We start from the raw sequence: 13,605 nt of genomic DNA on the forward strand, positions 1-13,605 counted from the left end.
ACCACTCTCCACCAAACATCGACGACTCCTCCGTAGAGATCGTTAACAGCACCAAATTTCTTAGTGTTCACCTGGCGGAGAATCTCACCTGGTCCCTCAACACCAGCTCCATAGCAAAGAAAGCCCAACTGTGTCTCTACTTTCAGCAAAGGCTGAGAAAAGTCCATCTCCCACCCCCCCATCCTCACCACATTCCACAGAGGTTGTATTGAGAGCATCCTGAGCAGCTGCATCACTGCCTGGTTCAGAAATTGCACCATCTCGGATCACAAGACCCTGCAGCGGATAATGAGGTCAGCTGAGAAGATCATCGGGGTCTCTCTTCCCGCCTTTACAGACTTTTACACCGCACGTTGCATCCGTAAAGCAAACAGCATTATGAAGCACCCCTCATACAAACCCTTCTCCCTCCTGCCATCTGGCAAAAGGCACCGAAGCATTCGGACTCTCACGACTAGACTATGTAACAGTTTCTTCCCCCAAGCCATCAGACTCCTCAATACCAGCAGTTATGGTCGAAATGACAATAAAAAGTGATTTGAATTGACGACTTTCTTTTCGTCGTTATTCCCTAAACAATGCAGTATAACAACTATTTACAAAGCATTAACATTGTATTAGGTATTATAAGTAATCTAGAGATGATTTAAAGTATACGGGAGGATATGTGTAGGTTACATGCAAATACTACGCCATTTTATATACGGGACTTGAGCACCTGCGGAATTTGGTATCCGCAGGGGGGGGAGGGGGTGGGGTCCCGGAACCAAACCCCCTCAGATACAGAAGGCCGACTGTAATATGATGCTTCTTTACTCTCTGTTCTTGTTTAAAAAGAACACTGCATAAAATACATAAGCGGCTGATTTTTCTGCTTCAAGAGATCTGTTGTTGCTTAGACATAGGTAGGAACCTGCTTCTGAGATGTTGTATACAAAGTCTAATGTTCAAACAGTAACACCCACTAAATATAGTAGTTTAGAGTTGCTACAACATCTCAGTGGTATTCTTGTCTCTTGGGTCACATTGCGCTTCAGAGGAAAAAAACACAAAAATTTAGACCGTTCCTGTAGTATTGCACTGTCAGAAGGGCTGCGTTTCGGTCAAGACATTAAACTGGGGCCCCATGTGGATGTAAAATATCACTTGATGCAATATCAAAGAAGAGAAGGGTGGTTACTGTTCTCTCTAGTCAATATTTAACCCCCAGTCTTATACGGAGTAGATTCTCTGGTCCTTTTCACACTGAGCTTCCAGCAAATTGTGGGCAATTTTTTTTTGCATAATACGTTAGTGACTTCACTTCAGTAGAAGTTCGCTGGTTGCAAAGTATTTTAGAATATCCTAACCATAAAAGGCGCCATATAAATACAAATCTTTTTTATCTGTTCCTTTCTATATGTAAATATAAACTTCAAGGGGAGCTGCATGCTGACCCATTCTGAAATCTGAGTGGAAAATCTTAAGCATAGATTAATTACACACAAGTGTTAACAATTCCAACCTCTGAGTAACATCGGAGAAGATAAAACCAGAGGTCAATGCCAGGAAGGGTGAATCACTGAGTCACAGCTTGGCCACAGTATCAACTCCACCTCTGCCAGACGAAACTACAGCTTGAATTCTTCATTTAAAAGACTATCGCCTTCTCTAGTCAGGTAAAATGATGGGAAAATGGACACGGAGCCAATACTCAAGTTTACCAGATGGGTTCAAGTTTGATATTTCTGCTGTCAGTTTAGAGGGAAGACCGACATAACGTCCACGCTGAAAAGCACTGCTCCTATCCAGTGGGCAGTATTAACTGGGCGGTTTCAAGGCTCTGATTTCATTTACGTTATTGTGCAACTTATACAATATAGTTTACTGTAGTTTAAATATCTCATGATAGAGCGTTCAATTCAGTTTCACTAGTTGCTGGGAGACTAAACAAAGTAATGAGACTGACCTCTCATGGCTGTGTTTTTAACAAGACACCACCCAAAAAAGTGTCTGAAGAAACTGGTCATTTTTTTCCGCAATTCTGTTCCCAGTGGCTTTGCCCTATTCTTAATCATCTCCTTTAACTAACAGGAAACATCTCTGTCACCTCTCCAATCTATCCATGGAAGGCACATACTTCAAGTCCCTGACTATCTTTCCCCTTTCATCAGTGCGGTAAGCTGAGGTCTTCCCTACTGTGACCCGGATAAGAAGAGGTTAAATTCACTCCAAGGCTTAGTGAAGCGTTTATAGATCGACCAAACGTTGTGCACAGTGGAACAGCAGAGCCCGTGGGCTTCTGCCTTGCAATTTCCTAACGTGATGAAGACCTGGTCTTCAGCTTGAGTCAGCGGGAGGAGACACCCCACAGAGCAGAGGCACTTCCCACAGGATGTGAAAATTGGCAGGTGATTCACCCAGTTCACTCTCTCACACCTCTAAGGCACTGTTTATTGAGTTTAATAGTGCCCAAGGATAGTGTGTGGTGCTGGGGGAGGGGTGTGGGATGTAGTGGTAGGAAACTAAACTAACAAGGAACCAGGGGCATATTCAAAATACAGATAAAATTGTAGATTATAAACTTGCACTGGCTATGATTAGTTAAATGCAGAAATGTGATGGGATCTGTCACCAGAACACCGGTCCAAAATCACATTAAGTACCAAATTTTAAAGGAGCATTCACAAACGGAAGCTTTTGCTCATCTCTATTTAAGACCACTGTATCAATGCCCTCAAACCCCTATCGCTGCATTTTTCATGAGCATCCCTGACTAGTGTCTTTTTTTTACGCAGTCAATAACATGTAACATCTGTGCACTGTCCTGAGTGGACATAAAACAGAGATTCATTTAAATGTCTTGTACAAGTTTTTAGCAAATGAACAAAGGACTGAAAGTATGTAAAAGAAACAGCGGGCAACGTGTGATGAATTAAACTTAATGCTGCTTTGGGAATTTCTGCACAATTGCCACTCAGTATGTGGATGCAAGATAAGGATCGGTATTAATATCACCATTCAATATCACTAAGTGTTTGCACCTTTAAAACCAGAATTATATTTCAAATGCTAAATGATAACTCTGCTGACTTGGATTGTAAACCATGTGTTGCATGCATCAGCTCATTGTAATGGCAATTTAAGTGAAAATGCAGAGATCCACGCAGATATAGATTAATCGACTTTACTTCTCTCCAATGTTGTAGTAAGCATTTTAATATTGCTGCAGAATGAAGCTGAGAAAACTCCGGACCCATTATTACACATACTGTACAATAGTTACCAACAACATTTTGCTAAGCATTTTAATATTCCTCTATTACGAAGCTGAGAAAACTATTGCTATATTATTAGGCTACATTTTCCCTAAGATCTCAGAATTAGTTGGATTTTCCCAGGTTGGGAAATGATGAGATTAGAAGACTTTCTTCACCGACGTACATGCAAATTCGCAAAAATAATACTTCCCTGCACAGACTGGAAAATGCTACCTAGATAGTGTGAAATCCCAATTATCCTCATTCAAACGTACTATTATAATGACCTGTCAAATGAATGAAACTTCATCCTCCTTGTTGCATCGGGCATCCTGTATATTTAAAAAAATAGCTGTAAGATAACTATTTCTGCCCCACCAATACTTAAATGGATCACTTGATATTAGTTGTGAGGTAATTATTTCTGCTTTACTAATTCCTCCCACCCCTCACCTAGCTCTATAGATCATTTTAAAATCACAGATATTAAAAGTTTGATTACTCACTGTTCAGACAGTTCTTCTTTCTGGTCCCATTTACCTTCCCTGTTCTGTCAATCTTGAGGAAGTACTTAGTGGCGGAATAGAGTCTCCGCCACCGCACATCACCCTGCAAATGGTTGTAGCTGCGCGTGTGGCGCTCCAGGCTCGAGGAGCAATTTGTACCATCCAGCGTCAGCGCATCTTCGGACTCGCCACGGCAGCTGGCAGACACGGACCAGGCCAGGGTTAAGACAAGGAAGCAAGCAAGATGAGGCAAGGGAGAGGCATCTCCGGTCAGCATCCATTTCCACATTGTAGTAATGCTCCTGGAGTGGGATCTAGGAAAAGATGCATACTGAAGCGGCAATGAATTCACCTGGGCAAAGTGAGAGGTTCTCACGAAGACTTCTCTTCACAACACGCTTGCCACTAGTGTGTCTGAGTTGCCCCGAAACTGTTACATCCATGACCTAGTCACACCTGAAGCATCAGTCCAACTGACTCTCAGAAATTCCGTAAAGACAACTGTGCAGATTTTAACTGGGTGTGTAGATTCCTTCTTCACTGGAGCTAGCTGTAATTTGTACAGGGAAGAAAGAAAATGGGAAAAAAAAACTTCAGTCCTGAGTTTCTGAATTCTTCTAAATTTGCCTCGTTAAAAAGGAGAGCCCTGAGAGGCTGCAGCGGTGGAAAGGAATGGTTGTGTTTTCATCAATGCTTCAGACACTACAAATCGCAAGCAGCCTGTCATCTGCTTACCATTCAACTGACAGCTGAGAATGGGTTGGCTCTTTTCAGATAGGAGGATGTTTTTTTTTTGTCCTAACAGCCAGTAGTTTGTCGCCTGGTGATAGATATGTCATCAGGAGGGTTGGGCATTGACTCAAGTCACTTTTCTGAGCTGCGAACAGCTTGCAGTAGTTATAGTTAACAGCTCACCTATGTGCTATCAAATTTATTGGCATTATATAGCTTCCTTCCATATCTCATTGCAATCATATCTTGCATTTCTAAACAATAACAAATCAGTTCCTCCCGATGTGGAACAGAAAAGTTATAAGTCAGTTCTAAGGGGATTACCTAGTGTTTAAAAATCCATTCATCGTTTCTTACATTATTGCAAAGAATTCTTCAATGGGCACGATCATTTATTGATACTCTTGAGTTCTTGATTTTTGCCTATTGGAAGGGGGTGTATCAGTGATAAAACGCTCATCTGTAATGCCTCACTCTGTTATTTGAACAATACAACTGAAGAACAGCATAAAGGTATTTCTGGGCAACATGGTAGTGTTCAGAAGTTACGATTCCATCGTGTCTTTTCACTGCTGAGAAAGTGTAGATCCGTGCACTTTCTAAAAAGTTGCTTAGTATTGCAGACATTTCTTTAGAAGCAAAAACTCAGATTTCAATGTTGAATTATTACCACTTTATCCCTGTCTTCCAAAGATCTTGAACGAATCAATAGCAGTTTAATAAGTGGCTGATGTCCTTTAGGGAGTCACAGTACAGTGTGTGCGGATATAGTTGTGTGCCCCTTCCGATGCCAATCAATCCTATTACCCGTATTTAAAGAAGAAATTATCTCTTGTCTTCTCTAATCTACCTTGCTTTAAGCATCACAACAGAATAGCAAAGGAACAAACAACTTAAACTATTTTACTCTTTTGTAAACTGAGTCTCTCTTGCACATCACAAGAGTTCAATTATTTTTTTATATAACCAAGTAGCTTTGGTTTCTTCAGGTGAAGCACTGACTTAAAATAAACACATTCATGGCTGTGTTAGAATAATTAACAAATAGGGTAATGCCTCAGTGGTGAACTAATGTGCAAACGGAAGAATTGATTGAAGAAAACATTTTCGTTCTCAATAGGGCAGACGTATTTATAAGAGGATTCTTTAAGCTGAAGTTCTCCAGTAGGCCTGCCATCTGCAACATGACCCAAAATGCTTGCAACTTTGAATGCCAGCACTGACTCAAGGTTGCCTTCTCTGTTGGAGGAGTGTGGTCAACTGGCAGGGTACAGGATTTGTGGAACTGAACTGCACCATACCAGGGTATGTTTGATATAGTTTGTCCAGAGGAAACATTAACTCTTTCAGACCAGTGACATTTGAGAGTCACGGATGTAGCACAGAAACCTTACTCAATTTGAGTATTTTTTGACTCCTTCCCTTCCCCCACTTTTCCCACATAACCACTTAAGCTTCCCGTGTTTTCAATCAGTAAGTGGCGAGGAAAGCCTGTTTTTTTTTTGAGTTTTATAGTTCCTTTGACGCTGTGGCTTTTCAAGGGAGGACTTACCCATCAAATAGCCAGTCTAAGAAGTGATGAACCTCATCAAACATATCGGCTGACAGGCTCAAGTGGCACCCACAGCTGGGGCTCCGACTTGCAGCCACACTGTCGTGGAGCAGCCATTTTAGCCATGCACTGCTGGATGGCTCTTCTGTCAGTCCCTGTGTAGTCAGAGGGAACGGAGACCTTTACCTCCAACAAATATATTCATGCCTCACTCACTTCCAAGAACACACATTCTTTCCCCATTAAAAGAAAAATCTGACAGTCCTTTTTGGCTTGTCCATCACAATAAATAAGAGTTACCAAAAGTTGAAAAGACAGATAAAATTAGCATTTTTAAAGTTTAACATCTGTAACACAAGATTTTAACTGCTCCTAATCTAACACTTTCCCAATGCATAGTTGATGATCTATTTGCTAATGGCCCATGTGATTTATTGGTAGTTTTAGTTTCAGTGATGAGTATTGAGGGTGTTTGTTAAACATATAGTATATCACCACACCAATTGAAAACAGAGTCTTCTTGAGTGCTAAAGTGATTTTCAGCTCACTACCTGAAATCATTTAATGTTATCCAGTTTCTTTCCTTTTTTCAGTCTTAATGTTACAGTCCGCACATATAATTTGAATAGTTTTAAGCCTTTGTAACAAAACTGAGAACTACTATGTGATCGTTTCAAGCATCTCAACAGTAATGTCACAAGACTGTAATTTCCAAGCTTCTAGAGAAGGGTCAGTTCCTAGAAATCAAATGTTAAACTCAGCAATGTTTGTTTGAGATTACAGTGGTTTGGTAATCTGACTTTAGTTCCTTAACCAGTTTTGATACAATCAGAACTGATGCATAGCATCATGCCTGTGTAAATGCAGCCTGTTTATACTTTCGACAACTTAAATGTTTGCTGATGATTTATGTTTTAAGAGTGGGAGCTAGGAAAAAAATGTGTTACTGTGTTTTTCCTGCTGAGGCATTATAAGCACAGACATTCTCCCAAGTGAATGGCCCACGGGACCACTTATATAATTTGATTACTCAATGAATCTGTGCTTTAACACTTTTACAATTCCCGTACCATGAAGTGCTGGAATGGGCACCTTTCTAGAGCAAACCCTGAGGTTGCATTCCAAGGTTTGATACACATGATATACATCTGTTTTATTTCCCTGCATTCCCCTCAATGCCATCCTCCCAGAATCTATCACTCAAATACACTCGAGGGGCAAAATATACCGTAGTCATTTCACCTACCATCCTCTGTGGGATGTGGGAGGAAATTGAAACACCCATAGAAATCCACGGATTCCCTGAAAGAACATGCAAACTCCACACGGACAGCGCCTGGTATCAGGATTGAACCCAGATCACTGGAGCAATGAGACACCAGCTTTAACAGCTGCATCACCATGCTGATGAAAGGTCTCGGCCTGAAATGTCAACTATTTATTCCCTTCCACGACCTGCTGAGTTCCTCCTGCATTATGTGTCTGTTTATTAGGGGCAACACTTATTTTGGAACTTCTCCCTCTTTCTGGTTGTCAATCTTCTGCACTCTTTGTTATTGATGTCCTTTTAAACTTTGAACCAACCAGCAACTTCCAAAAGTTCAGGATTCCATTTTTGAACCTTAACTTTTAGAACAGACTCCTCAAACATAAATTTCAACATATTATTGTTTTAATATAAGGTCTGCTGAGACTCAGCCTTAAATTTGAAAATAAATGCACAATGTCTCATGGCTGCAGTTCCTCAGTACCACAAATGCCTTCAGTTCTTGTCCAATAGAGATCAGAAAAACACCATAATCAGTTTGCAATTGTTAACTCCAAGTTATCTTAGCTCTTGTTTTATCACTGTTGAAGTGACATGGTTTTGTCCGTAAAGTTACATTATTTTGTGTTTAGAAACACATTTACGGACAAGGTAAATAGTGTAGGCCTCTGATGGCTGAACAGATGGAGCTTGATCTCAAAGACCCAAATCAAGAAATGATTAGAAGAGGATAAACAGCTCACGATCTAACATACAGCACTGTGCATAAAGTCTTAGGCACACATAATATAGCTAGGGTGCCTAAGACTTTTACACAGTACTGTATTTGTCAATGTGGAGCAGAGAGTGAGTTTGTAAATCTGGCTGGAGCAAAGGATGTTGGGAATGGTTATGAGAGAGGTGTGGGACGGGTGGCAGAGAAAGAAAGCCAGGGGTGGGGGGGGGGGTGAGTGGCGTGGGTGCAGACACACCCAGCCCTGAGACACCAGGCAAGGTCATTTGATTCCAAATAATTGGTTTATTGATCACTACAGAATGTCTCTTTAGTGCTTCCTGCTCCTTCCCCTCTCCCTTCCCATTTTCCCAACCATGATTCCCCTCTTTCTGCCTGTTTCCCACTCTCAGTCCACAATAGAGACCCATATCAGAATCCGGTTTATCATCACTCACATATGTCTTGAAATTTGTTTTTTTTTCCCCTGTAGCAGCAGTACAGTGCAATACATAAAATCATTACAATACTGCACAAAAGTCCTAAGTGTCCTAGCGAAACATATATATATGCAGAAGACTTTTGTACTGTAATCTGGAGATTAAAAGAATTAAAGACAGATTCATGTGAAAAATGTACCACAGAGATACAACAAACTTCCCACTGCACCGATGCTCCTGTATAACCACCACAAAAAAATTGACCTGTGCAGCAGTTAAGCTGTGTGTGTTCAGTTGTCCAACATTTAGTCCTTGATATGACCTTGATGAGAGATGATCTCATTGGGACACAACAAGATTTTGAGAGACATAGTTGACTGAGCAGATAATATTTCTCCAGGTACAACATTACAACTATAGGCAATATTTGAAAATAATGGCTTGACTGTCTTGGACTGAGGTGCCGAGCTGGGCTATAAATTTTTGGAATTTTCTATTTTTGCAAATACTTGCTAATCAAGGAATTTTTGGGCTCCAAGAGAATGCAAACGTATTGGGATTCGTGGAAAGGTGGATGTAAAGACAGGGAGCAGGCATGGATTTATTGAATCAGGCTCGAGCAGCCTTATGGCCTACTCTTCCTTCATTTTACGTCCTTTTGCAAAGGAGGGTATATAAAAATAATCAAAACTCCACTTATCTAAAAAATAAATTTATTTCCTAATACGTGGAAAGCTAAAAATTAAAAGTAAATAGTCATAACTCAAAAAAGTCTGCAGATGCTGGAGATCCAAAGCAACACACACACAAATTGCTGGAGGTAATCAGCAGGTCAGGCAGCATCTAATTAAGAGTCGACGTTTTGGGCTGAGACCCTTTTGTGTGTGTTGCAAAGGTAAATAGTGTTTTTCACTAATGATACAGAATATATATTTATTTAGCTATACAATGTGGAGTAGGCCCTTCCTGCTGTCGAGCCATGCTGCACAACCCCTGACAAACTGGATTAACCCTAACCTAATAACCCATGAAACCTCAAAATGGATGATAGGAACAGTGTCTTTAATTTTCCTTATAAAGCACCAGAAAGATTATGGAGAATAAAAGGATGTTCAGGTCAAATGTGATCATATCCTATGATAATTTGTCCATTATAGTATTCAATAACACTTGAATTACTGCAGTTTTTAAATGAGAGATCAATATCCAATAATTCAAGTAATTTACTGATTGAGAGAAAATAGAGTTTAGAAGAAACAGCGAAGTATTCAGCAGTAACATAAATAACAAAAGGAAAATTAGAGTTAGGATAGGGGTTACTGGCAGATGCAAATTTGGATGATGTGGAAATATTGGAAAATAATTTTGCCTCTGCAATATCAAGGAAATGTGTAGTGGGGATGCTATTAGAAATAGACCTGGGTATGTCATAGTGGAAATCATTATTTTTAATTATTTATCGTTGCCTTTCTAACCCACCTGGCTTTACCAATTAGCTTCCAGCTACCCACCTTCCCCTACCCCCACCTTTTTATTCTGGCATATTCCCCCTTCTTTTCCAGTCCTGAAGAAGGGTCGCAGCCTGAAACAGCAACAATTTAATTACCATAGATGTTGCCTGAGCTGCTGTGATCCTCCAGCATTTGGTGCTGTTGCTTTGGATTTCCAACATCATCAGACTTCTTGTGTTTATCATTATACTTATGACTGGATAAACAGTTGCGTTCTGTCTTAACTGAAGAGGCTGAAACTTCAAGGCATGCATATGCATAAAATTAAAATTCAAGGAACTGGCATGGTCAAGTTTGCTTTTACTTGAGGAGGCATTGTTTGGATAGGCACATGAGTGTAAGGAAGATGGAGGGATATGGACATGGTGTAGGTAGGAAGGATTAGTGTTCGGGTGTTTTTGATTTGCTTTTTAGCTGGTCCAGCACAACATTATGGGCCGAATGGCCTGTTCCTGCATTGTACTCTTCTATGTTCTATGAAACTTGGCATTGCCCCTTCGGCACTCATGCCTGCTCCACCATTTAATAAACAAGGCTGGTGCTTAACAGTGACATCTTCATGCACAACCCCCTGATAACTTAATTCTCTATATATCCAAAACTATATTGGTGTTTGTTCTGAAGATTCTCAGCAACTGAGCTTCCACCTAGAGAATTCCAAAGATTCAGCACCTTCTAAATCTTATTTCTCATTCCTGTCCGAAAGGGCTGACCTTTATTTTGAGACTGGAATCCCAATCAAAGGAAGCATTTATCCTCGGGGGGCAGGGTGGAGACATGTCACTACCAACGGAGGCGTAAGGTGCTCCTTCCCTCTGTTAGCTTGGGCAAAGTGCAGCATCTGCTTAGCATCCCCCCCCCACCACCCCCCCCATCAGGGTCACATAAACCAATAAGTGCAGGTGGTGCATGGTCATATGAGTAGCTGGTGAGCATAAGTTCTGGTTATACGACCACTGATGCCAGGCAGACAATCTCTGAAAAGTGTTGACAATGGCCAGGGTCACCCGTTGTAAAGACACTGCCCAGAAGAAAACAATGACAAACCAATTCCGTAGAAAAAATTGCCAAGAACAATCATGGTCAAGGAAAGACTGTGATCAAATGACATGGCACATAACGAAACAATATTTATCCTGTAAAGCCCATGCCAATACCTTATGCTTCTTTGACCCAAGGAGTACAGGCCCAATCTGCTTAACATCTGTCATTCCAGTAACCAACCTAGTTGATCTTCACTGCATTCCCATAATCACAAATATATCCTTTCCAGGGCAGGGAGACCAATTCGGTACACAGTATTCCGGATGTGTCCTCACCACCCGCATTTGAGAAGAGGGGACATGCTGGAGATGTTGCAATTGTGACCATATCAATGAACGATATAAATCTGATTACACTAAATACAGACAGCAATCCTTGCTGAAAGGCACTGAGAAAGATATTGCCAACTCTTTGACCGCCTCCTCACAATGATGGAAGATGCACTCCCAAACTCAGAAGAGCGATTCCTCCGTAAAGGACATGATCTTCTCTGCCCATCAACACCAAGAGAAATGTAATGAAAAACCAATAGACATGGTTTTCTTTCCCTCATTGTCTGTTTATGAGGAATAACTGTGGAGAACATTTTTCACATTTGTCTGCCTGATGAAATTTACTTCCTATTTTTTCCTGCAACACAAAACTCTCATTTTAACCAATATGTCCAAATTTGCTTTAAGAATTATAGCTCCAAACCTTCCTAACCCAGTTCTGCATACCATTTCCAACACGCTTCCCACTGTAGTGTAACTAATCTACAGGAAAATGGGAAAATGTTCAACTGCACGACCTCCACTCCAATACGCAGATGTTCAGAAACATTCAACATTCAGACATCCACTAAGATATACATACATATGGACTTTGCTTTTAGCATCTACAAAATTCTTCTGTTGGTTTTGGCCCAATTTTATTGATTTATTTAGAGATACAAACCACAGCAAGTCCTTCCAACTCAGTGAGCAGTCTGCCCAGCAACCCACCTATATAATGCTAGCCTAGTCACAGGACAATTGACAATGACCAATTAACCTAATAACTGGCAAGCCTTTGGACTGTGAGAGGAAAGAGGAGCACCCAAAGGAAACTCATGTGATTACAGGAAGACTGTACAAACTCCTTACAGATGGCACAGAATTGAACTCTGAACTCTGATGACCCGAGGTGTAATATTGTTGCACTAATCACAACACTACTATGGATCCGCAACCACCACTACCTTCAATGATAGATATACGTAAAGGATAGCTCTCTATAAAAGATGGACCTCTTTCTATAATCTTGGAGCCACCTCTCCAAGAAGGTAAACATCAATGATACAATTCGTCATTGCCTTCAGTGTAATGGCCTGCTTTATAAGCTGACACAAAGCTCATGGCTGAGAAGGTGGCAGTGATCCCTACCTGCTTAAATGTTTCAGGGTTTTCTACAGCAGACATTTCAAAGCACTTGTGAAATACCAGTCAAACTGTCCTCCAGATCCCCCCAGAACAAACAAAGCAATGACGGTACCCTGTGCTAGCCCAACATCCTTTGGTATTGACATCTTAGTTGCCAACATGCCCAATACTAAACTTGCCAAACAGACACTGAACTTCAAATTCTGTCACAGTAAGAAGTTCTAGCCAGCTGCCCCTGAAAGCAAGCTACACCCTCACAGATGTAGAAATCAGGAGAAAGAACTGTACAAAGTGGAAAAAGAGCATCAGCGCATAGTGGTTAGCACAACGCATGACAGTACCAGCGACCTGGGTTCAATTCCCGCTACTGCCTGTAAGGAGTTTGTATGTTCTCCCTCTCGGTACCCCAGTTTCCTCACACAGTGCAAAGACATACCAGATGGTAGGTTAATTGATCTTTGTAAATTGTCTCATGATTAAATCAGGGGATTGCCGGGCTGCATGGCCTCGAAGTGCCTTATCATAATAAACAAAACATAAATAAATCTCGAATCTATTTATCCCAAACACAGTAAACAATGGAAGGTGAATACTTTCTCACAGCAAACACAAAGTTGAGGACGGGCTCAGCAAGTCAGGCAGCATTTACAGAGGGGAATACCGAGCCCTGATGAAAGGTCTCCGCCCAACTTACTGATTTCCTCCACAACTTAGTGTACTTCGCTCAGCATCAGCAGGATCTCTTGTGTTTATGATTTTCACATCATCCCTGACTACCCAAGCACCTGCCCAATTAAGTACCACCTGCCTTACCTACGGCAAAGCCTGCAGCTCCTACGTCGACCCTATCAGTCACTTCAGAAACCACAGAACTGGTGTGGAAGCAAGTCTTTTGCAATCCCAATGGACTGCCTAAGAATTGATGCTATCCTTGGATTTTGAAAAGGCCTTTGACAAATACACTCAGTGATAACTTCATTAGGTAAACTTGTACACCTGCTCGTTAATACAAATATTTAATCAGCCAATCATGTGGCAGAAACTCAATGCATGCAGGCATGGTCAAGAGGTTCAGTTGTTGTTCAGACCACACATCAGAATGGGGAAGAAATGTGATTTCAGTGACTTTGACTGTGGAATGATTGCTGGTGCCAGACGTGGTGGTTTGAGTGTCTCAGAAACTGCTGATCACCTGGGATTTT

General features: G+C 41.1%; 1 protein-coding gene across 2 annotated transcripts in view; it reads right to left on the bottom strand.

The window, feature by feature from the left end:
- The window catches only part of fgf22 (fibroblast growth factor 22), a 167,730-nt gene that overhangs the window by 122,827 nt on the left and 31,298 nt on the right, over positions 1–13,605 (bottom strand). Inside the window, exon 2 of one of the 2 annotated variants that reach the window (XM_072243890.1) lies at positions 3,746–4,059. In XM_072243890.1, coding sequence (XP_072099991.1) covers positions 3,746–4,059 — 314 coding nt within the window. Of the gene's footprint in view, positions 1–3,745; positions 4,296–13,605 lie in introns of both variants that reach the window. The other variant, XM_072243891.1, reaches the window with a different exon arrangement.

Source organism: Mobula birostris, chromosome 26, assembly GCF_030028105.1.
Source record: "Mobula birostris isolate sMobBir1 chromosome 26, sMobBir1.hap1, whole genome shotgun sequence".
NCBI lineage: Eukaryota > Metazoa > Chordata > Chondrichthyes > Myliobatiformes > Myliobatidae > Mobula > Mobula birostris.